The sequence below is a fragment of the Podarcis melisellensis genome, assembly GCF_964234715.1.
Source record: "Podarcis melisellensis genome assembly, chromosome: 4".
NCBI classification, from domain to species: Eukaryota; Metazoa; Chordata; class Lepidosauria; order Squamata; family Lacertidae; genus Podarcis; species Podarcis melisellensis.
This window is the reverse complement of record NC_138531.1, coordinates 20,496,452-20,524,335: the sequence shown is the minus strand read 5'-3', so window position 1 is coordinate 20,524,335 and position 27,884 is coordinate 20,496,452. Positions and strand designations below refer to the sequence as shown.

The 27,884-nt window shown below is 39.8% G+C and overlaps 1 protein-coding gene across 3 annotated transcripts in view; it reads right to left on the bottom strand.

Moving 5' to 3' along the window:
* Window positions 1-3,318: 3,318 nt before the first annotated feature.
* Window positions 3,319-27,884, bottom strand: part of RBM26 (RNA binding motif protein 26) — a 45,078-nt gene continuing 20,512 nt past the window's right edge. For 2 of the 3 annotated variants that reach the window (XM_081908177.1, XM_081908176.1), the window contains exons 10-22: window positions 27,084-27,192; window positions 25,720-25,879; window positions 24,339-24,503; window positions 23,189-23,320; window positions 21,758-21,829; window positions 18,959-19,087; window positions 14,958-15,032; window positions 13,520-13,690; window positions 12,521-12,625; window positions 10,459-10,668; window positions 9,495-9,581; window positions 6,898-7,011; window positions 3,319-4,146 (exon numbers count right to left, since the gene is read on the bottom strand). In XM_081908177.1, the coding sequence (XP_081764303.1) occupies window positions 4,057-4,146; window positions 6,898-7,011; window positions 9,495-9,581; window positions 10,459-10,668; window positions 12,521-12,625; window positions 13,520-13,690; window positions 14,958-15,032; window positions 18,959-19,087; window positions 21,758-21,829; window positions 23,189-23,320; window positions 24,339-24,503; window positions 25,720-25,879; window positions 27,084-27,192 (1,619 nt within the window). In that variant the 3' untranslated portion in view covers window positions 3,319-4,056. The remainder of the gene's footprint in view (window positions 4,147-6,897; window positions 7,012-9,494; window positions 9,582-10,458; window positions 10,669-12,520; window positions 12,626-13,519; window positions 13,691-14,957; window positions 15,033-18,958; window positions 19,088-21,757; window positions 21,830-23,188; window positions 23,321-24,338; window positions 24,504-25,719; window positions 25,880-27,083; window positions 27,193-27,884) is intronic. The other variant, XM_081908178.1, reaches the window with a different exon arrangement.

The following is a 27,884-nucleotide window of genomic DNA, read 5'->3' as shown; positions in this document are numbered from 1 at the left end:
CGGCTCTGGCTCGCCAGAGCAGCGATGTCACGCTGGCCACGTGACCCGGAAGTGTCTCCGGACAGCGCTGGCCCCTGGCCTCTTAAGTGAGATGGGCGCACAACCCCAGAGTCTGTCAAGACTGGCCCGTATGGGCAGGGGTACCTTTACCTTTACCTAGAAACTACATTTCCAGCATACAACTCAATGGCTTGAATTTAAAGACAGTTCATAGAATAACGTACAGTGGTGCCCCGCAAGACGAATGCCTCACAAGACGGAAAACTCGCTAGACGAAAGGGTTTTCCGTTTTGGAGGTGCTTCGCAAAACGAATTTCCTATGGGCTTGCTTCGCAAGACGAAAATGTCTTGCGAGTTCCTGCGGGGTTTTTTTCCTACCCCCCTTTTCCCAAGCCGCTAATCAGCTGATCCGCTAAGCCGCTTAACAGCTGATCCGCTAAGCCGCTTAACAGCAGATCCGCTAAGCCGCTTATCAGCTGATCCGCTAAGCCGCTTATCAGCTGATCTGCTAAGCCCGCTAAGCCGCTAATAGCACTAATTCGCTAATGGGCTTGCTTCACAAGACGAAAAAACCGCAAGACGAAGAGAAGAGTACATTGGACCTCTGATTATTAACTTAAAATTCCTCCTTGGGCTATCACAAAATCTTGGAGGAGGAAACAGAAATTTGGAAGTTAAATACTGGGGTAGGGGGCTCATAGCAAAAGAGAAAATAAATTACCTAGGTGAAATACTGGGTTCTTAGTAAGCGGCAGGAGCTCAAGGTAGCCCAATAGACAAATAAGATCCCCTGGCCCCCAAATCAACAATGCAAGAAAGAAATCAGTGGTACAAGTTCACACTAAGGAGGATGTTAACTCTTGTGTCATGATAAAATTTGGAGCAGAATTAAGCCCCAGGACCTGCTTCACCAAACTTTTTAGTTGGTGGGCAAATTTGTAGAGTAGAGACACTGTCATGGGCACAACCTCTTCTATCAGCTACAAGAGAGTATGTTTTTCAAGCCTAATTTCAGTAGGGTTGGTTCTGCAGTACCTGTGTCCCTCCTACAAGGGCTGGGCAACATCTGTTTTTCAATATCAGGATATATCAGCAGCTAGCTACCGCGATATGCTGATACAGTGGTGCCTCGCAAGACGAAATTAATCCGTTCCGTTAGGCTCTTCGTATAGCGGTTTTTTCGTCTTGCGAAGCAAGCCCATTGACAGCTTAGCGGATTAGCGCTACAGCTGTCAAGTGGCTTCCAGCAATCAGCTGTTAAGCGGCTTATCAGCGGAACAGCTGATAAGCGGCTTAACGGCTTAAGAAAAGGGCTGAAAAAGCGGAAAAAACCCACGGGGGGATGCAAGATTTTTTTCGTCTTGCGAAGTAACCCCATAGGGGAATTCGTTTTGCGAAGCGCCTCCAAAACGGAAAACCCTTTCGTCTAGCGGGTTTTTCGTCTTGTGAGGCGTTCGTCTTGTGGGGCACCACTGTATATCACAATGTCTGGAATGTATCTCCCACCTTAGGGGAGGAAGAAGCAGTCAAGATACATCGTCCAGCCCTACTGAGCAAGCCCCCCTATTGCTCTAGCTTACAGGAGCTGGAGGGGCAGAGGCTTCCTTAAATTGCTCCGCTGGGGGCGGGAATCTGAGTGAACCCCGGTAATGTTCCGGTTCGCACGAGCTGGGGACGGGGGCTTCCTCAAAGCCACAGGCAGGTGAAGCAGGCAAATGGAGCCCGAAAAAGTGCCTTCTCAGATTCCCATCCACCTGCGGCTTTGCCACCTCCCTGCGCCTTTGCCACCTGTATTGCCAACTCAAAATGTCTGAAACCGGCATCGTGATCTGAACGCCGTACCAGTTTCTGACCATTTACCGATACATTGCCCAGCTCTATCTGCGACATTGGAGACCTCAGGGTAAAATTCACTCTCGAGTTTCAATGAACCCCTGCACTGCTTTGTAATGGGTTCATAGTGGGGTGTTTTTTTGGTATACACAGGAATGTACAGAAAAAGGTTTACAAAAAAATTAACAAATCTCCTCCTCTAAGTTGTACAAGCACACTCTTAAGAAGAATAAAAATGATAAGGCAAAACGCGAAGTTATTTTCTCTAGCCTATTTGAGAAGTTGTTGGGAGACAGAACAGACCCCAACAAGCTTAAGAATTCGGTAGTTTCATCTTCTTGTTCATTTCAACATAGGTAATCAGACCCCACTAAGCCGGTCAGGGGAGTATGAAGTGCTTCAAGTTGCTAAAAAATATTTGACAATATTTTGAAACAGCTGCCGGGGTCCATAGCGATTCCATTAGCTTGCAAGAGTTAACTTCTCTTAGGTTCCCAGCTTACATGGCTTACCAATAAGGCAGGTAGACAGTACAGTTGCGATACAAAGAATAAATCAAAATTAAAGATGGGGGGAAAGACCAAAAGTTGCGGCTTTCTTTGTTGCTTTACAAACCATCTGCCTGAAATGAAAAAAGGAAATCATCAGAACAACTGTTCAATGGGTGATAAAATATAAAGGATGGAAAGCATAACTTTAAAAGGAAATATAACAGCAATCAATTCAATATTCAACTGGCTTAATGGATTTAAAATTGAGTAATTTAAAGCTGATGGTAGTCAGAACAACCTAGGAAGAGGCCTCGTGGAGTGATGAAGTAGAATAGGCCTGCTGTAAATAGAAGGGGAGGGTTTTAAAAAAATAATACTTAACACTGGAGAATAATGGATGCCCAAAGCTGTAAAGGCAACATAGACACAATATAATCTGGTGCAAAATTGTATCTAAAGGGTAAATGGCAGGGGCAAGGAGGCATGACTGCTCTGGCTACTTCTAGGTTCCTCCCTCCCAGGAAAGAACCTATCAGAGACCAATCTGCCCTATCATTTGTAAAGTGATTGGACCAGCTTTCTGAATTTTATTTTATTTCTTGTTTTTTTCTCCCCTTGCCCCTTATGCCTTGTCTATTAGAGCATAACCCATTTTGATAACCTCAATTTTTATTCTGTGTGCAATATTGAGAGCTTAACGAAGAATAAATAAAATTAATACAGTACCTACCGGTCACGTCACTTTGCTGCATTTCTTTAAACGTGAGCTTCTGCCACACAAGAAAAGCAAGCCCTCTTGCTTTCTCAAATGTGAGTGTGGCCATGCTGTTCTTGAAGCAAGAACTCCCTTTGAAAGCCTGGTTCTGAAGTTAGGTAGCCAGCTGGCAATTTAAATTGTGCGTAAAAGGATTTTCAGCATTTGGCTTCAAGGCCAAATTGTTTTATTTATAAGGTTGAAATAGTGATAGTGATTCAGCTCTTTTCGTGAATATGGGGGGGTGGGGGGTCGCCACATGGAATGGTCTCTCTTTTTTTTCAATTTTTTTTCTTTGTTATCATGGGCCGTAGTATAACGTCATTATTGCTTTTTTTTTTTTTTTGCTTTTTTCCCCAAGACCATTCCATCTCTTTATTTTTTTAAACATCTTAAAGTGATAAGGAGATATATGCAAAGCAGTCATACACTGTATCATTAAAACTCATACGTAAAATACGTACACAAATCCAACAAAAGGCTAGTACATAGTAAAGCCTAAGTATACTACTATGCAATATTATGAATACGTAACTTTAGAGACTTCCGTTTAGTAATGTTATCTATTATTATTTCTGAAAACATTCACAAAGATCTTAAATGCAAATTTCCATTCCATACTTGGAATAAAACAAAACAAAACAAAAATCTATGTTATAACAACTCTTGGTCATCTTGTTGTGTGACCAAGTCTTTAAATTACAAAGAACCCAAAGAATTCCGTAATGTTTCTGTAGGAGTAATAAAAACATTGCATATGTTCCTAATATGATGTCTTTAGCAATCATTTACCGAAATGTAAATGCAACTCGAACATCAATCACTCAAAAGACGGGACCAATCAGCTGCTTGAGTCTTATCTGAAATCCAAATTCACCACTTTCACCCAAACTCCTCGAAGTACAAATATGCAAAAGTACATTAGAAAATGCTAATGCAACACAGGAACAGTTCTAGCATTCTCAGCAATCCGCTGAATCATCTTCTCCAAGAACGAGATTCATTGTCGTCGTCTTCTTCATCATCATCTTGAAGCAATGAGTCATCTACCAGGGATTCTTCCTGAAACTGAAAAAGAAATGTTTCGTAAGACCATGCCGGAAGCACTGAAGATATGAAATTCCCTAACGAAAAGGGGTGTGTGGCATTCAGGCACCTTTTAGGACTATGCAAATTACTTCTGCAGTTTGAAAGTATGGGAAAAACACAATCAGAATGTTAGCATCTTCCATGCCAAGTGTTGTTGTTTATGAAGATTAACAAATGGCAGGAAATTCTACAGATCATGAGATATACATCTCATGCTGGGGTTCATTTATTTATGTTAAGCCGTTATGCTGCTGCAAAGTGTATAATGCTTTGAAAAGCTATCTAATAAATTCTAAACATCATTGATTTATTCTGTAAGTGACATGAGGTATGGATAACGGTTGTAGGTCTTGTCTGGACAAGCCAACTTCCAAAATGTGATTTATGTTCCTGGCTAGTTTTGGCAAACCACCGTTTAACCACACTTCAGTGTGCATGTAACAGCAAACCATGGCTAGCTACAAATGGAAAAGAAAATTTCCAATCTCTTCGTTGTAACTGCACCAGAGGACTAGAGGGGAGAGCATGAGTCATTTGCTCATTTATTTTACATCCAAACCAGTCGCTCTTGTTATTATGGACCAGCCCACAGAGGGCTCACCAGGGTTGAAGTCATGTGCGCTGAACACTCAACAAGACAGCAGATGCATATTCAGTTTTGGTTTGCATGCCACATTAAAACATAGTTAAAGTAAACTTTTTAATGCAAACATGCATTGTCCTGGTACATGTGCTGAAATCACAAGCTAAAACACTCCCCCTGACCCCTTCCTGCTACTGCTGTACTGCTGGGAAACAAACCATGGTTTGGCTGGTCATTATAGCCAACCCTGGACTTGTGGTTTCTTTCCCTCCAAGCAATCTACAAGATATAAGATCTAAACAAACCTTGCTATCTAGTAATGCACATATATTTTACTTTCATCCTGAGCATTTTGGATAGGGTTGAACCCAAGTAAGGGTCTATCCACTATTGAGCCAAAATTCTCCTCTTATTATTTATTGAATATAGGTAATTACTTAATATTTATTTAAATAAATATAATATTTTTGCAATGAACACATGCTACTAGTTCAGAATGAGAGATAATCCATTCCAGTGAGAAGTTATGAAACTAATTTTTCATAAATGGAGTATGCATTTTCTAGGAGGTGCTTACGCGAAGGTCAGAGCCAAAACCCATAAATAACAGAAAATATCCTGACAGTGGAACAGCAACTCCGACAAAATTTACAGTGAAAGCAATGTAGGTTCTCACTCATAATTTACTCTACAGCTGATACATCCAGGACCTGGTGATTACAAATATTCTATTTCAATACTCCTTAGTGTCTGTGCTAGAAGCACTCGTGAAATTCTATCTTAGGAAAAGCTGACATTTAAGAAATACAAAATGCTTGAGGGAACTTTGATTGGAAATCCATTATGTATGGGAATTTATTGAAGAAAAGAGGGGACTGGTTCTGTAATAGTGGAAGAGAACGTAAATTAATATAACCTGGTTAAGTAAATCAGAAAAAGGCCAATGCATACAGGACAGAAAACATGACTTAAGTAACAGAATGTATATTAAGAAAAAAGGAAAATATAGGTGTGTGCTGTACCAAAACTATTACAAATGCAAAATACACAAATTCTGAGAAAATTAAGGATTCCTAATTGCATCACAAGAAGATAGCAAGAGAGTTTGCAGTATTTTTACATTCAGCACATACACCAAGTAAGATCTGAATATCAACCACTTGTAATAGTTCTGGATGAAAATTATTATCTGAGCATGCTATTTTGAATGCACTAGTTTGATGCTGTAGATAGAACCGGAAGTCTCAGTTTTAAATTTCTGCTTAGCCACAAAACAATCTGGATAGCTATTGGCAACTCACTCTCTCACACAACTGGTGTAAGGATTAATAATAATAATAATAATAATAATAATAATAATAATAATAATAAAAAATAATTTATTTATCCTTACATGACCCCTAAACTACTTGAAAGGGGGAACAGTAAACAAAATGTAATAAATATATAAAAGTTGCTCCAATGCGCAATACATGGAAATTGTAGGGATATTAAGACGAAAGTATGTACAGTGGTACCTCGGGTTAAGTACTTAATTCGTTCCGGAGGTCCGTTCTTAACCTGAAAGTATTCTTAACCTGAAGCATCACTTTAGCTAATGGGGCCTCCTGCTGCCACCGTGCTGCCGGAGCACGATTTCTGTTCTTATCCTGAAGCAATGTTCTTAACCTGAAGCACTATTTCTGGGTTAGCAGAGTCTGTAACCTGAAGCGTATGTAACCCGAGGTACCACTGTATATGAACTACCCACTCAACTTTTGAATCATAGTCTAGGGATGGTTTCTGATCAAGTCTTATTCCTAGTAGACTCACTGAAATAATGGACACTTATTAATATATTATTTTACATTTTATAAATATGAAATAAACTGCCTTTCTTCAGTGGGTCAACTGAGTATGATCTGGTTGCATACTATCCCTAAGAGCATTATATTGACATCCTCTTTTCAATAACTGTTTTCGAGTTTTCTGCTAATATTTCTGTTACCAAAGAGACACACATTCCCCCAGAGAAAACAAGTGGTATTAGTGTTACAAAATCACCAGAGCTGTTACGAATTTGCAAAAGCTATCTTTATTAAACAGCAACAGTAACAAGTTTTCTATTCCTTCGTCTGTTTGTAAAGGAGGAGGAGACGCAAACTTACTTCTTCTTCATCTGGTTCAGTCTCCTCCGTTTCCATCGTTGAGATATTTGCGACCGGCTTGTTCCAGGCCAACTTCAGGTCTTGCCCTTTGAAGCGAGATCCGTGGATAGCAGCCTAAAGAGAAGAGCAATATTCTCTTTAAAAACGAAACATGTCCTCTGGGGGGAAATGGTCAAATGGCAACAAATACCAGGATAAACTAAATGCGCCTCTGCGTATCTAGGCTGCAACTGAAGTAATTGTCCCAACTCTCAGGACTTGTTTTTAGGACAGTATTTCACTATGCCACATGGCAAATCACTTTGGAAATCACAAAAGCAGGTTATGATATAGCATTGGGAGGTGGGTTTTTTTGGGGGGGGTTGTTGTTTAAAGAACAAATCAACACCCCAGTGGGCATCCCCAAGTCCTTTGGCAAATTTTAAGCCTAGGTTTCAATGCAGGTGTGAGCAAACCCTACAAGGTATACTGTAGTCTTAGTATTCTATTGCAGATTACTATTTCAAAGGTAAATGTTCATGCAAGCCTTTCCAGATTTCTTTTGGTGTCTACACATACACAAGGCAATGAAGAAAAATGATTTTTTTTTAAAGTCCTGAATTATTTCAACATGCAGGTAGCATGCTGTTCAGAGAAACCAACTGTTACTGAACAATCTCCTCATTGGTGTTTTGCTTGTGAAATATTGATACTTTTTAATCTTCATACATTATTACTACTGCCCAAAACGGGGCATCCTGAAAATAAAACTGAGTTGATTTTTTAAAAAAATAAACTTAAAGAATATAACTTATTCTGCCGAAAAGCATTCCATTTTCTGTAAAGGCTTGGTAATTGAAATGTTAAAAAAAAAAAATTAACCTATGGGATATTCATGCCTTCTTAAGTACCAGCTGCATTAAGTGGCTGCTTTGGAAATAGTATGTTCAAATTAAAGTAACATGAACTACCATAAATCAGTGTTAGCAACATTCCGAAATAACTGCCACAGTCACAAAAGATTTATAGTACAATCTGAAAGTACAGCATAATGTGAAATGTGGAAACAATTACATGTTTGATGACATCTGAACATGAATTGTGTGATATTAAGGTCCCCAGGTATAAATTTTAAATCTGTACATATAAATTTATGATCAATTTTAAAAGATTCCATGCCTATTAAAATGCACCACAGGAGTGGGTTTTTTGTCCATGGTCTCATCGCAATGTCACAAACTGGAATTTTTAAAGAATACTTATATATGACATTTGGGTTCAGAAACAACTTGTAATCTTTGAAAGAAATTACTGCAACATAAAAATGCAACATTTTACGACTAGGGAATCCTCCTCACCCTTCCAAGCTCAAATGCACACGGCCATAAAACTTAAACCTCTTTCATTCAAGACAGTAAAATATTAGCTACCATTCCTTCAAAGAAAGCTATAACTACTTTGAAGATTAACTTCTACTACCAATTATTATTTATAATATATTTGATTTGCTAACAAGTAGAAACTTAACTTGCAGATATTTGATTTATACACTATGACCTTTTTTTTTTTTGTTAGTTTTACAGCTAATCAAGTTCCTCTGCTTGTATTCGAGAAAACATTCATATCCATAACACAATCAGATTGAAAGTTTTAGAGAAAACACAAATGTGTTGTTCCATTCGCAATGTGCACTCAGGGTTTTGGAGTGCATCTTTGGGGCCTTAATCCTTCCAAAGTAATTTTGCACAAAACTTTGCTTCCCCATTTAGTGATGAAATACTGTTAGAAGCTGCAAGATGTTAAAGAGAATCCTAGTTGACTATTCCTGTGCTCACAAGCATGGAAAACAAATGTGTTACAAGGAATTCAGGCCGTAGCTCTTTCTAGCTTTCATAAAGCACATTTTCTCTTGATTCTTCAACTAAAAGCTGAGAAAGAGAACTACAACCAAAGAAAACGCCAATATGACAAAAGCTGATAAATAGAACAGAGGTCAGCGTTTCAAATTGTATTTTACACTTACACACACACACACACACACACACACACACAAACAAAACCATGAAGGGAAGAATTCAATGTAGTGCTGTAGCAATCATTCCCTAGACACAAGCATTTCCGTATGATGCTTGGAACGAACCCCCCTCTCCACATTTTGCTTACTGTTGTGCAGGTTCTCTCAACGCTCCCAGAGCCAACCGGTTGTCTGTGTGGTGGCCTGGGGTGGGGTGGGAAGATCCCTGCAGCACCAGCAGAAATCCTTCCATTAATGGGACTCCTTAGCTGAATCCAATCTAAGTGCTTAAGGTTACATTGCCAGAGACACTTCATTATAGGAAACGCCCCCTCCCCCCCGCAGTCCTCCATCCTCTAACATCTTAGATTGAAACGGGAAAATGAGAGCAAAGCCTCTGTACACACTCACTTTATTTCAGTGGTTTGGTCTTCATTATTTAATTAAATAACTGAAGCCAGACAAAGCGTATGCTAATACACGACACATGTATTACAGGTAATAGGAAGGGGTGGAACACAGAAGCTCTGTACAATACTTAGATGCAGTTAAAACCTCAACCTTACCACCTAACATGAAAACAAAAAAAGAAGGATATACTTACTGCCTCGGCTTCTGCTCTCGTCTTGAAAGTAATCACTGCATGGAGAGACGAGTCATCTATCTGGCAGTCTTCAATTTCACCATATTGCTTTTTAAGAGGAGGACAATTGTCACCTTACTGAAATAATCTCTCCTTGATGCATAACATGCAAGGGCTGTTAACAGTTCTGGATTGAGAACGCAACCTAATGATCCCAAATCTTCTAAGATAGTTGTAAAATAGACGATCCCCCAAAATTTTTAAAAATGGAAGAAAAGGAAACTGAAAAATGAAACTTAAGGAAAACAGACATTCAATTTATAAATAGGTCACTAATGATAACTTTTATGATTCCAAAGAGCAGCCCAAGAATTTATTATGTCGGATGTACTTGAAGTTTGACCTGAAACTTTGCTTGCTTTTGACTTTGGATCAAGAGAGCTATTTTCAGTTCTTAGTTCTGCTAAGGGTAGCTTCACATGAGTTTGTGAAATAAACTCTATGCAGAAAAAAACATAGGCATCGAGTGTTTTACACAGGTCAGGGAATGGCTGTTGCCTTTCTAGTTAATTTATTCACAGTAGAAAGAAACAGTTGCAACATACTTCAAATTATGCAACAGTACACTCTTAAGATAATTTCTGTGCAGAAAAGCCTACATGTGTGACAGGTGCCCATTCGTCTTCTCTCTGAATGACTGTTTGCCAGCACAGACGGACAAGTTAGGAAAGGCATCAAAACAAACCTGCAGTCGTGACTATAAGAACCAATCATCCCTGTCCAATGCACTTAATTTCACATACTTAACAAAACATTATTATAGTGCCCGCCTAGCCTAAGGCCTTCCTCCGGAAGTTAGAGGTGCATATTTGATTTACAACACTTTGCTGATTTTCACTGATCACAATCATATTGCAACAGAATGTTAGGTTTCTAAGACATATTATCACACTGAGATCAGGAAGGCAGTGGGGCGGGTACATACCGCAAAATGTGGGAGGAGATCTTCTCGGTCGTTCTCTGTAAAAGCAGAGATTTCAAGTGCCCTTGGACGATGATCCACCACGGCATGGATAGGAACACCTCTTCCCCGACCCCGGCCTCGTCCTCCCCTGCCTCTGCCGCGAGACGCACCACGACCTCGTGTATGAATTCCTCTCCCACGACCCGAGGACAAAATCCCTCGTTTCGCAGCCTAACATGAAATAACAACATCTAATGCAAGCCAAACCTATCCATATGTGTTATTATAATAATAATAATAATAATAATAATAATAATAATAATAATAATAATAATAATAAATTTATTTATATCCCACCCTCTCCAGCCGGAGCCGGGCTCAGGGCGGCTAACAACAATAAAATAATACAACATTCTAAAATCATTTCATTATAAAATTAATTCAAATCAAATTGATGGCAACCATTGGGCTAGAGTTCTGTGAAGATTGCCAAAGGAGGGAGTCAGACTGTGCCCTGGCCAAAGGCCTGGTGGAACAGCTCTGTCTTGCAGGCCCTGCAGAAAGATGTCAAGTCCTGCAGGGCCCTAGTCTCTTGTGACAGAGCATTCCACCAGATCGGAGCCACAGCCGAAAAAGCCCTGGCTCTAGTTGAGGCCAGCCTAACCTCTCTGTGGCCTGGGACCTTCAATATGTTTTTGTTTGAAGACCGTAAGTTCCTCTGTGGGACATACCAGGAGAGGCGGTCCCGTAGGTACGAGGGTCTGAACTTATGCTACTGTAAACCTTAAAACATCTTGATGATATACCAATATTGTTATTATTTCCACATTGCAAATGGGGACTCAGGGGAGATTGTCTAATTGCAGTGTTTCCCAAACTGTTTTCAGACTGCAATTCCCTTCATCCCTGACCAATGGTCTTGCTAGCTAGGGATGGCAGGAGTTGTAGTCCAAAAATAGCTGGAGACCCAAGTTTGGGAAACACAAGTCTAATGCTACCTCAGGAATTTATGTCAGAGGTAAGATCTGAGCCAGACTTGCCAATTGACAGCCTTTGCAACACCACACCAAGTCACCTTGAATAGTAAACCTCTTGAAACACACCCCAGAGCAATTACATGCAACAACTTTCACACTCAGGCACAAATTCTAGGACTCCCAAAGACATTTGATCATTCCAGATGCTTACATCCACCCATTCATTTTCTTAGCTCTCTAATATGTGGTAATCTCTCTCTAATATGTGGTAGTGGGTCAGTCTGTTTTGTCCTGGGCCAAATTCATGTCTGCCTCATTTAGGAAATACTATGTGCCTGATGGGATTACAGGCTCTCTCCCCATGGGTACGCTGCACTGAGTCAGAGACGCAAGGCAGGCAGAGGAACACACAGATGGAAAGATCCTTGAAGACTTTGCCACTTCTTATTTCCATATTGTTTGGGGACAACATGACAGCAATATATATATGGTGCGGCAAATCACCTAACAGGGCAGCAAATGCCAGTGTATGAAGTTTAGGCCTGGTAAAGGCACTTCCAAAGAAATGAAATATGAAAGAATGCTGATCAAGCTGGCATTACGTAACGCTTCATTTTAATATGCTTTGCAAATCGATAAGAATTGGGAAGCAATAATTAGCAAAATTCGGTTTCAAAGAGAAAGAGAACTAACTTTGCATCAGATGACCTTCTGCCATTCATTTCACTTCACTCTAGGAGTCTGGGCTTAACATACAATCATTTTAAGGTGATGCATTATTTTCAATGCGCTCGCGTTCTTTTAAAGGCAGCGAATTGAAAACAGACATTTCAGTAACTGCTTAACAGTTCTAAACACCAACAGCACCACCTAGGGGAACATTTTGAAAATGCATGCTGCTCCCAAAGTTAAGTTATTTGGATGTTATTTTGGATATAATGCATAAACATCATCTTCTGGGTTAGGGTGGGATATTTTATTTTATGCGTATGATGTTGTCATATGTTGTAAGAATCTATTTTTTCCTAACTGTTACACAAATTCACTGAGGGGGGGATACATGTGGAATAGTGCCGTGCTGACCATCAAAAATGAAATAAACTTACTTCAAGCTGCAGTTCTGTGTACTTTCGTCTTAGTTCAGTGACTTCTTCGCCTGCCTGCATCTTCTTATACAAGTCCAACTCAGTGTCCAGTAGTTCTTTTTGCATCTAAAGGATACTAAGCAATTTAGTATGCATTTCTTAACTCGTGCAGAAAACGTGGGAGTAAATAGCCAGACTCCCATAGAGCATTACAATGTTTCAAGTTTCAGGGGGAATGTCTTCAAAAGAAACATTAGCTGACATCTATGGGAAGGATGATTGCTAGGTTAGCATAAGGGCCTTCTTTTTTTAACGGGGTATAAATCCAGGAGGGTAATGCAGTTTTATTTTTCTCAAATTTCAAAAATTGTCTCCTCCTCTCCCACACTGAAAACCGCCTTAAAGGTAAAGGGACCCCTGACCATTAGGCCCTGTCATGGCCAACTCTGGGGTTGCAACACTCATCTCGCTTTATTGGCCAAGGGAGCCGGCGTACAGCTTCCGGGTCATGTGGCCAGCATGACTAAGCCGCTTCTGGCGAACCAGAGCAGCAAACGGAAACACTGTTTACCTTCCCGCCGTTTACCTTATCTACTTGCACTCTGACTGTGCTTTCGAACTGCTAGGTGGGCAGGAGCTGGGACCAAACAACGGGACCTCACCCTGTCGCGGGGATTCGAACCGCTGACCTTCTGATCAGCAAGTCCTAGGCTCTGTGGTTTGGATTTAGCATAACCTTGGTGTGTTGTAATGACCCACCAGTGACAGGTGAATGGATTCAAACTTCTATTCAGCCATAAAGGTCACTTGGTGGTTTTAAGCAAGTCACTACTTCTCAGTCATGGGATTGTGGTGGTGGGAAAGAGAGAGTCCTATGTATGTTATCTTGGAGGATAAGCAAAACAAAAATGTGATCAATGCATCCGCTCCCAGCTTTCCGCAGCAAACTTATACATCAAAAGAAAATGATTTAAAGAAAAGATAGCTTAAAAGCATCCAATGATGACAAAATACAGATACCTGTGTTTTTGTTTTCATGTTTTTCAGGGGAGTGCTTGCTGGAGTGGAGACCCCTTTCAATTCATCCTTTAACTTGGTAATGCTGTTAGTCAAGGTCTCCAGAGTTTTCATGATTTCAGCTTTGTCCTCCGGTTTCATTGTTTTATTCTTCTCCAGTTTTGAAATCAGCATCTATTGAAATTACACATATTACTAACAGGAATCCTTTACCCGTGGGTTATTTTTCATCTTCGAAGGAAGTTTATCTAAGCTCCCCACCATCGCACACATTTATGAAGACACAAGTGATATTTTTTTTAAAAAAATTATCCATACATAATAAGGAAAGCTGCCAAATATCCAAAATGGCACCAAGATCAATGGAAAACAGCTCCAACTGGAGAGAGGAATTAAACAACCCTTAGATTCTGATGTAGGAAGTACAGTCTTGATACCAAACTTAGTGCGCTTAGAAAGATGCATTGAGAACTCTCCAATACAGATTTCCACTAGTCATTCGTGTAACTCTTCTACAAAATTTGTCAACTGTGCTCTCCTCTGTGAAGAGTTGGGAAAGAACAGCTAGGACAGCTTGGCGGTGTTTGGCAGATTTGAACTGAATTTGTAGCTCTCCACAACTTGATTGGGAAGATTTTTTATGCTGTTAAAACCCATATTCTTAAAGTAGTACTAGCTTGGCAGTAACACCAGCTGCGAATAGCATGGATTGCTTCAGCTGAGAATCTGGAATTATTTTTCCATGAGCCAGATGCAAACGGTTCTGTCCACGGAAGGAGTTATTTCGTTCTTGGAAGGAGTGGTTTACCTTCCACAAGGGCTTCCATGAATGAAAGCGGGAGGGCGATTCTTCGCTAGTTCTCCCTTCAGCCCTGTGGCATCACCTCACACAGTTTGGGCCTTCCAGAGTGGATTTTTGGTTGGCGACCCAAGCGGAATTCCACTCAAATGACACAGACTTAATACCTAGGATACGGAGGCAGAGGCTTCCATCCCATTAATTCCATCACCACTTTCTGTTTTACTTGCAAAGTTTCATCTGGGTGTGCACAAGCTCACACCGCCCTAGATTCATTAATTTTAGTGGGATCCCTATGAGCCCTGGAATGATAAGTAAGATTTGTGTTTCACCTGAATCACCGCTTAGCAACCTTTACAGCACAGGATTTTACAGTGACGTAGCAAGCACTGTATCTTACAACATTGCTTCTCAAACTATGTTGCTGTGGTGTATCAACAACCTACCCACAATATGCCAATATTTGGTTCCTGAAGCATCCTACTCAACCTGGGCTGTGATGGGGTCATGGACCAGCAACTGATGGCTTGTGGACCAACATCAGTACATGGACCACCACTTTGAGTAGCACTGTCTTACAATACATCAATGATTATTAATATTATTCAACAGTAGCCCAGTTGCATTAATGTATATATTTACCTTTTGTGTTTCAATGTGCTTTTCTAAAATCTCTTGCTTTTTCTTTCTCACGTCTTGCTGAAGTCTTAGTGCCTCCTGGAAGCATAAAAACACAATTATTATCGCCCATTGTTAAACATAAGCTGATGAGTAACTGCGCAATTCCACCCATTTTACTCATATATTCTGTCCGATTAGAATAAACCAATAATGTGGAAAGAACTGATGTGACTGAGCAGGGGCACGCTGAAGGTGATCTCCAAAAATGGCAGCCATACCGCTAACTCGTGCCTATGTCTTAATGTAGCACAACAGCAGAATCCAATGGGTATGTTGCATTTGTGAAAGATCATATTCAGCCCCTGATGCAACTACTATTATTAAACTCTGTATGCTACCACTTGCACAATGTCAGTTCTCAAACATCTTGAGAGAACAATACATGGAATCTCGCCTTGAATGGTTATGTGATATCATCTCTTCCTGTATTTATAATTGACACAGAACAGCAATATATGCAGTTACATCATTTGACAACCGATATTTGTTGACCAAATGCTTGTGTTATATCTGCTCCTCTGGAGACTTGTACACTCCCTTACCATATTCAGGATTAGGAAGTGCAAGGTTCCATGCTTTGCTATGGGGATGCTGCACGATTGCATCATTTATATATTTAGAGCTTTTTGTGCATTACTTTTTGTCACAGGTGCCATTCTGGAATTCCAAGATTACTAATTCTGTGCTGTTTACAGGATTTGTTGGAGCATTTCTAAAGTTAGGGGTCTGGAGGATGCATAACTTTTATGGCTAAATTGCACCTTTCTAGTAGCTAAATTAACAAAAATATTGAAAAATATATTGGATTTCCAACCAATATGCATTAAGAGCCTACAGAAAAATAGCTACACATAGCAAGGAAATGCAATTCATTAAATCTGGAATGCATTCTTAGGACCGCTTCTGAATTCCTTGTTTCCTTTCTGTTTGAACTTTCCATGACTCTTTGAATAAGGAATTGCAATGAAGTTGTTTTATGTTAACAGAAATATTTACTGGTTCATCACAGTTGTGACTGCGATTTATGTTTTTTTTAAAAAAAAAACCATATTAGCAGAAAGTTTTCCATTTTGAGGCAAGACACGGTAATGACAGTCATGTGCTTCAGTTTCATAACTTGAACAAAAGTGAAATTCAACACAGTTTAACAGAGAAAATTTGTCACAAAGCATGTAAGACTCTAAGTTAAGGAAATAATTATCGCTGTAACCCTATGTGGCCTATTTTGCTATTCCAAAATCAGCTTGTTCTCCTCAAGAACAATTTCTTAAAGCACTGAACCACCTGCATCATGACTTTCAGAGCAAGATATCCAGAAACCCAATTTCTGGTGACAAATATGATTAATATGCAAGGAAATTAGAGGAATTACTTTTCCCAATGATTAAATACAAAAAGATCTGACACAAATCTGGGTCATTCTGAATCAATGGCCTCTGAGAAAGAAATCTGCATATTTGGTCTCTGCAAATGAAGAAACCAGCCTGCAGAACTGCTACATTAATGGGACTACAGTACTGAGTAAGCCAGTTGTTTTCAAGTGGAGGTGAATCCCATTCATGTCTGAATTACAATTGAAGAAAATGTGATGCAATAAGACACCCCTTACAAAATATTTGATCAAATGAATTTTATTTTACTGATTTTTCTGTAGTAGCTGAAACAAATCTGAACTTGCAAGAGAAGTGAAAGAAACTCTTTTATCGTGACAACTTTCTAAAGTGGTTAATACCAGATTTGTAAGAAATCAAACTTGTTTCTGAAAGCAGGTAACTATGGATCTCACCCCCTTTTATTAGAAGATATGCATAGAAATTCTAAAACATTAGAATTAGGTGTCAATGTTTCAGATGTATTGCACATATTAGCCTTATGTGGCATCTCTTAACCATAGTTGGGCACCAAACTGAAGGGGTGCTATTCAACTTATTCAGAGTAGACCCATTTAAATTAATGAACATGACTAAGCGCTATTAATTCCAAGAGGTCTACTCTAAGTAAAACTTAGCTGAGTATCACTCAAGGCCTTTCCCCAAATAATCCAGACCATACAGAGAAATGCAAAGGTCAATAAATGATTCCAAATTGTTACGCTTGGAGACTAAACTGGATAATGCAAGAGTTTCAATTGGTGAATTATTGGATTTACTTAGATAACATAGATGTGTTGCTCATCTTGGGACATTAGGAAGTATATTTACCAAGTTTATTTATCTTACGGCAAAATGAAGTATGCAGAATGTCAAATGATTTCTACCACTAGGTGTTACATATATAAATAATACCAGAGTTCGCTTCTCCTGATAAATTTTACCACCTGCATCCCTGTTCTGAAGATCTTATCACCTACCGCAGCATTCAAATAAATTCTCATGCCCATAGCAAAGTTCAAATACTAATCACCTTCCCCTAACTATACACTGATAAAAAAATTCAACTAATGAAAAATGGTTTGACATTCTGAAAAGGAATGTGCACAATATTATGTTTTTATACTAGGGTTTCTTCAGCGAAATACTGTGCAGAATACTGCAAATCTGATGTTGGAAACTTACAGCCCTGAAAGGAAAATGCCGATAAAACATTTTACACTTGTCCAAATCAAGTGAAAAAAGAAACAAGTCTCCTCTCCAAGGATAATGAGAAAATGTAAGACGTTAAGAGAAGCAGCAGCTCAAGGAAGATTGCTCAGGATTATTTAATTCTAGAAAAGGGAGATGAAAACACCCAAAGATGAAGTGCATTGGTAAAAAAGGTGAAGAAAACTGACGACTCAGAAAGCTATGCAAGAAGAACAGCAGCAGAAAATACATACTACTGTAAAATGTAACATGAAACAAAGTTCTGTCCTTAAGATCAACACAAGATTAAACTGCTACTTGGGGCTAAGGGCATTTCAGTAATTGGTACTGAAGATGTTTCTTTCACGCTTTTGAGTGTAAGATCTTCAAATAGCTCATTGTACTTTATTGTTTAGAGGACATCGTTTGTCTTCTTTTGTCCACAGTACAGGGATTTAGCGGGCCAGACGTAATTCCTGATGGTATTATTTCTATGTAGGCGCTGAATACCAGAAGTTAGGCACCAAACCAAGTCTAATGAAAGTCACAAGATATGAGTAACTCCTATCTAACTTCCCCTACATTCTTCCTTTGCTTCTGCACATAAATCCTCCTTCCATCTTGCTTTATAAGGCTGATATAGCACTAAATCTGCACCTGAATTTCCACTAGCCATGAACTGCTCAACCTTCAGTTTACAAATCCACTGCTAACCTTGGCTGCAACTGATTTGGAGTAGAGCATTTTTAGCAAGCACACTAGCGAGGACAGGACACTATAGCACAGTTAGCTCGAAAAATGGAAGGGAAGGGAATCTGTTAAAAAGAGGGGAAGACGCAGAAAAGCGAGCATCTTCATTCTAATCGTTGTTAGATGATCAGAAAGCTTTAGCTTGCATCTGGCCTGACCCACTGTAAGAAAGGCATCCTTCACCTACAAGCACAACTGCAATTACAACGGTCTAATCTTTTTGTAAATCGCTTTGGGGGTTTTTCTTACATTCAAGCAGTATATAAATATTATGAAATAGAAAAATAATTCACACAACTAAATTCTAGCAATTGGTCTGAGTACTATATCTTCTGCAACCCTAGAAGCCAAGTAAGATAATCAAATGGCATCTAGCAACCCACTGCCTTAGGTAGCAAAGAGAAAATTACCCCTCTTCCTAAAATGTGTCCATGAAAGCAGATTCAGGTTTAGCCTTTACTGAGAAGGTGCACCAACAAAACATCTCAAACTACAACTTTTGAAATAATTTTCAGAACTTGACAGAGATTCTGGCAAAGGCACAGTATCCAGCTTCTTCAGGAATAAGCAATCATGACAAACTATGTTCTAGATGTTGCAAATTTCTAAATAAATTATTGCTGTTTTATAAATAAGCAGAGTTCAATTTACCTGTTTTTTCTTCTGTGCTTCACTAGAATCTAGCATGGAACTGTTAACAACAGGCAACATTTTCTGCGCTGCTTTCAAAGCAGCTGGGTTATACACTGTTTTTGTCAAGCCAGTAGAAGTAGACAACACCTACAGAAGGAAACCATTTTATTTTGCTAGTAAATAAAGAATTCGTAAATATAGGATTCAAAGTATATTACTCCAAGACAGACGCTTGTTGCTGTGATTGCAAAGATGGCATGAACATAAAAAATGGAGTAAACAAACTCATGTCAATTTAAAGACAGGCTAGGACTGCCTCTAAAGTCAGAATTCCAGAATTGTTTTCCATGTGTTGTAGAAAACAATCTACTTGAGCTTTATCAACATGTGCCTCTGTTTCAGCAGGAAAGTTGTGCCTGGCAGTTTCTATATAAATCAGACTATGCAATATAATCAGTTAATTAAGAAATGGGAGTTCCCATTTTTTCACTTATTTCGGGGTGAATATTTTAAGTGCTGGCAAGTGATGTAGTTACAAAGTCATAGAAATCCACAGCTGGAGTATAGCTAATAAGATCAATTCCCAGCTGCCAGCAATTGCCCGAGATGTTTGTATGTCCCTAGCATCCTAGAAAGAAGCATTATATCCAACATGGAATATGGTTGGTTAAAAAACATACAGCTCAAATAAACAAGCAAGCCAAGCTGCATGCAAGCCAAGCATTATGCAGTATTGGAGGATGAAACACAACAACTCAGTAAAATTGACTTGGGGAGAGATTCATTCTCACTGTGGAACAAGTTGATCACTTACACCCAAGTATACAAGCAAGACACATAAGTACTCTTCTGACTACAGGACCCTAGGATATAGAAGCTCTATAGCCAAGGGAGATATCTGCTTAGCAAATCTAAGAATTTCTATATTGCTAAAAAGTCTTTCACTGAAAAACACAAACTATACAGAAATTAATGTTCTTCTCAGAAATTCCTAGCACAGTAAAACCTAGTAGCAGATTCTCCGCCAATCCCTACCCCGCTCACTCCCAAATGGTTGTTGCTTAACGTCTGAGGATGTCCAGTGGAATTGTTGACTTTCCCCTTTGAACGGCAGATCGCCACCCTGCCATACAAAATTGCTTTTAAACATTTCTCGGCTTCAAGAGAGTTTTGCTATACAGTACTGAATATTACGGTCTAAGAAACAAGTCTCAAAAATACACTCCATAAACTTAGCACAGATCTTATTCGTCACCCGACCCACACGCAGGAAAAAAACAATAAAGGAGGGAAAGGTGTTAACTCTCTTGCCTCACACTGTGTCACAAACGAAAGGATTCACAAATAAAAAATTCAGAACCAGTCTTATTTTGTATTGTGCGTCATCAAATACAGAAGCAACGCCACCAAGCCAAACAGTTTGTTAATATGTATATTGAAGCTATGTCAAAGTAGAAGTAGATAACACCTATAGAAGGAAACCATTTTCAAAATATTCCTTTAACATGCACTAGAAATGAATTCTAGGGTGTCAAATCTATTTTAAGCATTCACAAACATGCAAGACCACAATTTAAGGTTATTCTCCCACCCCCTTTTCTGCAACACTGACCCTATTCACACATTACTTGCAAGTAGGGCATACATATTTAGAACAGGCACCTGGGCTGTGTTCTTAGCATGACCTGAGTCTTTCCCCACTCCTCAAAAACCATCAAATGTTGTATGAACAAAAAGCCCAACATGTTGAGTTCCCGCTGCACTCAATCAGAACACCTGATCATGTAGATCATGTGGAGCCACTACTCGTGAGCAAGAGTCTGCACATTGGGCCATTTGTTAACACAACCACACATAGTGCTACATTTGTGGGGAGAAGGAAAAACACACAATGCTGTGGGCAGGCCTAAAAGCATAGCTCTGCTCCTTGCTCTATGTGCTTTTATGTCCAACATACAAGTAAGATGTTAACAGGGCTTCCAACTAGCTTTCAGAAAGCTTATAGCACTAAGTGTGAGCAATTTTATCCAAGTCAAATGATCCTGAAGCACATTTCATGTATATTGGTTCAGCAAAGGCAAGAAGCTAAGTCCACAATCCAAGGGCAGCAGTAGATGAAGATGCTGCACCCATTCCAGACAACCTCTCTTTCCCCTTTCTATCATGCAGTTTTCACCAAGCAGAACAGAAGAGCTGTAGAAGGGAGCGGCATCTCAATCCTGCGAGATGCAGGTCATGTACCCAAGCAGACTGGGCAAGCAGTAAGGCAACAGCAAAAGCAACACCGAAAGCAAAATGCAGAATTCAGCAGAAGCTACCCCTCACTCACTAAGAGCATTCAGAGTTTTCAGGAAGAAGGCAGCTCACCCATGCAGTTCCAGCTCTTATTGAATATCCTAGACCTCCAAAGAAGTAGAATCACGGTAAGGGATGCCTGTCACCAGATCTCAGAGGCCATTTCCAACGGACCATAATTTTGTCCACTCTTCATTCACAGGCCCAATCTCAATTTAGTATTACAAATGATAACCCTGTCATGCAAGCTCCTGCCCAAACCGCAACCATTTAGGTTTCATGAAGACGCCTATATATACTGAAAACTTTATTTCATCTTAACTTTGTCAGCAAGGTTTAGTTGTGTTCAATTCACTGCAGAGCTCTATTCATTGGAAGGAGGAGGAGGAAGAGGAGGAGGAGGAGGAGAAGCATGCAATCATTTTGCATTCACATGTTTAATGGACATTAGAAGCACCTATGCTAAGTGTGCATGTGATATTATTGCTATGTGACAGTTCAAGGGCACGATTATTTCCTTACCTTTTCAGTGGCTGGAGTAGGTGGTTTAGGTACAAAGCCCAGCCTTTCCTTCACAGACAGTTTTGTTACATTCTAGGAAAAAGAATTTAAAAAAAATAGTTTGTGATCATGTATTTTTAAACTAAGCACGGGCACTTCTCACTTTAACTGGAGCTATAAGCAAAGCCATTATTTCTTAAGCTTCGCATTTTCAAATATTCTTTTAAGTTCAGTTAGAAAGGCTGGCCTGGTTGGTAGGTAGACCGGAGTGATGGATCTAGTACAGCCTCCATGAGGTTGAAAGAAAAGGTGCTTGCAGTGTACGAGAGTAAGGAGCACCACTTTAACAGTCATGGCCAACAGGTTCAAGAATCTGTCCCGCCCACCTTTTGCTGGATGTGGTAGGATTCAGGAGCTCCATTGCTGGCATGGCAGGTGCCTATCCCAGCAACAAGGAGGTCAAGGTAGTGAAAAGTTGTCAGAGCACCATGGTAACACATCCTCCTGCATTATCACAAGACCCTGTAGATTTCCAGGACCTTAAGGGTTGGCAGAGAGATGTCAGCAGCTTGGAAGCCATGCTCCAAAATGCTTGGGAAGAGCAGGCCAATGAGATGCAGCAACAAAGCTTTCAAAAGGGGCTGTGGAGAGGCTAGGATGAAGAAGAGCGCATCAAGGCATCGATGAACCAACCCCCTTTCCTCCAACTAAGGTCATATGGTTTCCACACCCAGGCTGAAGCTGTGCAGTAGTTCTCGTTTGGATAATATACCAAGAACTGCATGAAGACAGATTGCAAACCGATTTAACAAACGTGAATACAATTCAACTCAACAGTGTGCTCTCTGCATTTTCTTTAGAGGGCACACCGTTAAGATAATCTTATAATGGAATTAGGAGTTATGGGAAGCACACAGATATCGCAAAAAAATAGCAGTGCCATGTCACTACCTCAATCTCCCTAAAACATGTGAGAAAATGACATTGCTTTCCAAAGTTCCATAAAAACAGAAAATAAAAATTGATTTGCCCATATTTTTCCACATAAAGAACTTTGCTTAAGTGGATAGGTTTTGCTTGTAAAATAATTAACATTTTCCAATATTGGTATGATATGTATTTTGTACCAAGACTTTTAATATTACCCAACCAGCAGCATAAAAGACAGATCTTTCATCTTTGATAAAACAGTATATCACAAGAGTATTATGTCAGTTATCGTCTAGGGCTGTGAAAGGGAGTTTTTTTAAAGAGCCTCTAACCTGGTTCACAAATTGAAACATGATTTTTTACCAGTAGTCTGTATTAGGGGGGAAAAACCATCTATAAATTTCAGTATGTTTATTAAAAAAAGGCCACCAATTTCTGCTAAATAGAACCCTTTATCAAAGGGAAAATTCAGTTTAGTTTTACAGATCTCTTAATATTTTGGAAAACAAATATTATACCCACCTGAACAGCTTCTGTACTGGCACTCTGAGCTTCAGCAGGCTCAATGTTACTGGCAGGTACTGGACCTAATCGTTCCTTGACAGACTGCTTCACAACAGGTAAAATGGGCTGTTGAGCTAAAGGCTGCATTACCTTAAAAAGAAGAGCAGATCTTTATAGCAGCACATGAACATTTCAAAATGAACTTTTCACCCCAATACCATTTTTAAATGTTTAAGTGCAGATGTTCTCATTCTTCCATTGCTTTCTAAACTGCAAGTATTCATCTGCTGAAGAAATTTCCTAATCTAAGCATCAAATACTTTTGCAGGAGCATTTATATTTCACTGCAATTGTTTACAAAGCTACAGTACTAGAGTAAATTCTAAGGCTAAAAATGAATTACTTCAAAGTCTAAACAGCCTGACAGTTTGTTTTTACTAACCATTGTTGGAATAAATCAGAATTCTTCATTCCAATGTCACTAGGAAGTGTAGTTCTAAAGCATAAGGTGAAAAATATTCTCCTTTCTTGAAGGAGAAGCATGCAAACCTAAGGTTCATGCAGACTAATTTCTGAAACACTGGACTCTTTGGAACATAAAGCTAAGCCATTGTTTGTTTAAATAGTGTGGCTTGTTTGAACATTTGAACTGAACCGTCCTGTAGGCTAATCATGGTTTGTCTTCTAGCAACAAGCCCTGATGTGAAGCCATGATTTTTTGTTGGCTTGTTTTAACTATGGTTTGGTATTATGCCTGAACAGCCCTGCTTAACCATGGTTTAGTTAGCTACTCTACCCCAGGTGCTTGCCAGGCTACAAAGGAACAATGCAAAAGCAGGTGGAAAGCAAGCAAGCCATGGCTCATTTGTTCATCTATGAGATTACTCGGGGTTGTTGAGCAAACCATGGCTTGGAGTTAGGTACAAATGCAGCCACTAAATTACATATGAGCCAGGCTGCTATCTTGTGTTTGTAGCACATCAGATATTAAATGAATTACCACTGCTAACCTTCCAACATTACCCCTGAGGCCTCCTCAAGGGTAGGGTGTTTCTGCATAAATAAACACAAGCATACATAAATGTGTATGTGCATGAAAACTAATGTATATTTACGTGGATTTAAAAAAATAAACAAAATTTAAACCCTGTTTCTTCTACCCCTTTACCTTCTGTACTGAAGTTGACATTGGTGGAGCACTGCCTTCTCTATGCCAATAGACTTTGATGAAGCGATTATTTAATACTGCTTCTGTGCTCGAAATAGCTTTCTTTGCCTCCTCATGGGTAGCAAACTGGATAAGGGCACCTTCTGGATCTCCCTGATAGGCAACCTATAGTTTTTAAGAAAAGCCAAGAATAAGAGCACAAATAACAACACACAGGCTTGCTGTCCCCATTCAGCTACATCACTTGGGGAAACTGGGAAAACTAACCCCAAACCGCCAGCGTGCTAGACTTTCAGAAGCAAAATGTGTCCTGCCTCAAAGATACCTACAGCTATAATCTAAGCAGGCAACAGGAATTGGATTGGGAAGGGGGAAGTAAGTAGCAAAAGAGAACGGAGATAGAAGAATAACTATTAATACAGTCAAACCTCGGTTCCCAAACGGCTCAGTTTTGGAACACTTCGGCTTTCGAAAGCTGAAAACCCGGAAGTGTTCCGGGTTTCAAATGTTTTTCAGAAGCCAAATGTCCAATGCGGCTTCCACTTGAGTGCAGGGAGCTCCTGCAACCAATCAGAAGCAGCACTTTGGTTGTCGAATATTTTGGAAGCTGAGCGGGCTTCCAGAATGGATTACGTTCGACAAACAAGGTTTCACTGTAATGCATTTGGAACACCATTTCTAAATGTACAAACACTGTGCAAAATGTGCATTGGTACTTTATAAATAGTAGCGTTTCTTTCTAATTTCAGGCCCTCTTTTTTACTACATATTGGTGGAGGGGATGACAGAACATTATTTTCCAGAGGGTGAAAACAACAACATGGTCACACTTGCCTCCGCACATCCTTCTGTATAATGATTTGATGTGTGCAGAGCTCCTTTCTTTTAGGAACAGCAGTGTAGAAAACCACTGCAAGGCTATCTGAATATGTAAGACATGGCTATTTTGTGACATCGGCATCCCTAGACCAATCATGCTTCATGTCTCTGCACAATCACAAAGACCTTTGCTCTAAGGGATGGCAGTAGTGGCCAGAAGTAAGGAGAAAACTACAGCAGGAGACAAAGGCAACAGGGCTAAGGAAGTGGGATGAGTGCAGAAAGCATAACCATTTATACTTGGCTGTTATATTACCGGCAAAGTGGACTAAATCAAAGAATTTTCAGCTCATCCTTATAAAGCATGGGTTGCTAACCTACAGCCCACCTGATGTTGCTAGGCTACAGTTTTTTATCATCCTTGACCACTGACTACACAGGTGAGGTCTGATAAGAGTCTAATAACACCTGGAAGGCCAAAGGTTGCCACCCTGTTAGAAAAAGCACCCTGGTGATCTAGGCTCTAACAAGGAGCAAGGAAAAAGTCAAAGATACCACCTACCTGCAAATTTACTAAATTTCCAAATTTGCTGAAGTGCTCATTTAGTTTGCTGATATTGTTAAGCTCTGGAGGAACTTTCCTCAATTCAAGTTTAGTATTTTCATTTCCAAATTGCACCTTCTTCTGGAAAGCAGGACTGCTTGTTCTATTAAAGTTTTGCCTGCAATAAAACAATGAGTTGGGGACTGTCTTGAGCTACTAGTAATCAACGTATTTGCAATGGGACAGACAGGTAAGATGTGGAATTTCAGTAAAAACAAGTCTAAAGCTACATTTTAGGAAATGTTCTGGTCTCAACTGAAGACGCTCCTGTTCCTTTGGGCTTTTGGGAGACAGATGTGGAGTCTAAGAAGACATCTGGTCTGCTGAGATAAGGAAGTTGTTGCAGATGAACAAATGCTTACATACGTTTTTAATCACTGTTCCGCAATTCTTACTATTCTGTTAACTGCCCTAAGAAGGGCTGTTTAGAAATGCAAAAAATAAAACACGAGAGTGGAAGGAGTGCACATATTGACACCAAACAACTACCAAAGGTAGCAACCCTATGTTCCCTTGGCCACATGGCAAAGGGGCCACAGGATGTTGCAGGCCTCCCTCATTGCAGGCAAAGGCCTCCCAATGGTTTGAGTTTGCAGTGTGGATGCACAAAATGTCTCTTTAAAAGATAAGCAGGGAGTTAGAAGAAACACCAGTTATTCTGGGAGCTGATCCCCTTTAAAACACTTGCATCAACTCACCAGATCTGGGCAGATCTGGGTGGGAGGGTGCTCTGAAATTTTCAGTAATCCAACACCGAAAGCCTCTTAAGATCACAAGCTTTGTCCACTTTAGATTTTAAGGTTAAAAATGTCTGAATTTCCTTAATTTGCAGATATGTACATATGTTGTCCTTCCTGCTACAAGCTGTAGGTACCCATTCATTTGTGCCTCTATAATTGGCACTCAGAGCAGTGTGACTCTCTCATAGGCCAACCAGGGTTTGCATATACTAATTTACTACAATGTCATGCCATGTTGAACCAGACTTAATCATGGAAACCAAATGCTCAAGACTTACAAGGATGAAAGCCCTCTCCCCCATAATCTAAAAACACATAGTGATGGGGAACCAATTGAAAGGCTGTATAACACAATTTAAACACCCGATTGTACAGGTGTATGGACAAGTGTCGACTATTACACAAAACAACCTGTGACAAACATCCATATCACGGAGATGGGGATACTCCAAACCAAAAAACAGAAATTTTAATTGGAATATATTGAATGGTTTGGAAATTTGAACACTGGAAAAGCAAACTTGAAACACATTTCATAGTTCAGGCATTAGTATGCAGTTAACACATCTAGCAACTACTCACTTGTCAAACCAATTCTTCTTTGCTGGAACTCCATCACCTGCACCAATAGTTCTTTTTCGGGACTCAGAATCCACCACTATCCTCATGCTGCTTTTATTAGGAGGTTTTTCTGTGTGGAAGAGAAGAGTACACTGATTAATTTTTAAAAGATGTTTGTCTGTGCATTTTATAGTAGGATTTTCTCTCCTTATTACCATCAGCTGACTTATTGCATTTTTGGAACATACTAAGTGCTATACTTCTTCAAACCCAAGGTCCCTTTGGTTCAGCACTGGTCTCCAACAGATACCAAAACCAGATGCTTCAAAAGGAAGTGCAAGAAACCCCACAGGGCAACTACAGAATACATTGCCCAGAAAGCAATATTTCTTTTCAACTTTTAGATATTTAGCAGATGGCTTATGACTTGAGCCCGAAAGGGATGCCTTTGATATTTTCCAATATTTTTGAAAAAGAAGCTAGACAAGAGATGGGGGGCTGTCACAGATGCACAGTACAAATATCACATGGGTAGTTCAGGAGAGCCTTGTAGCTTTGAAAACTAGTCTCTCTTCCTCCCACACAAATTTACCCTTCTTTGTCAGATCCAACCATGCCTTCCGTTGATACCCTGAGTTTAGGCAAGTCTTGTTGGCCCCCAAACTGGCAAAAGTAGAGTTCCCCTAAACATCTTTCTGAGCAAACTGCCCTGGCCTCAGGTGATTCAAGCTGCAAGCCAGGGAACCAAACCAGTCCAGCGGAAAAACAAGGAGTTTTGGCATGCGCAGAAAGAATTAAAGGAATACCATCCTGCGCTGTGTG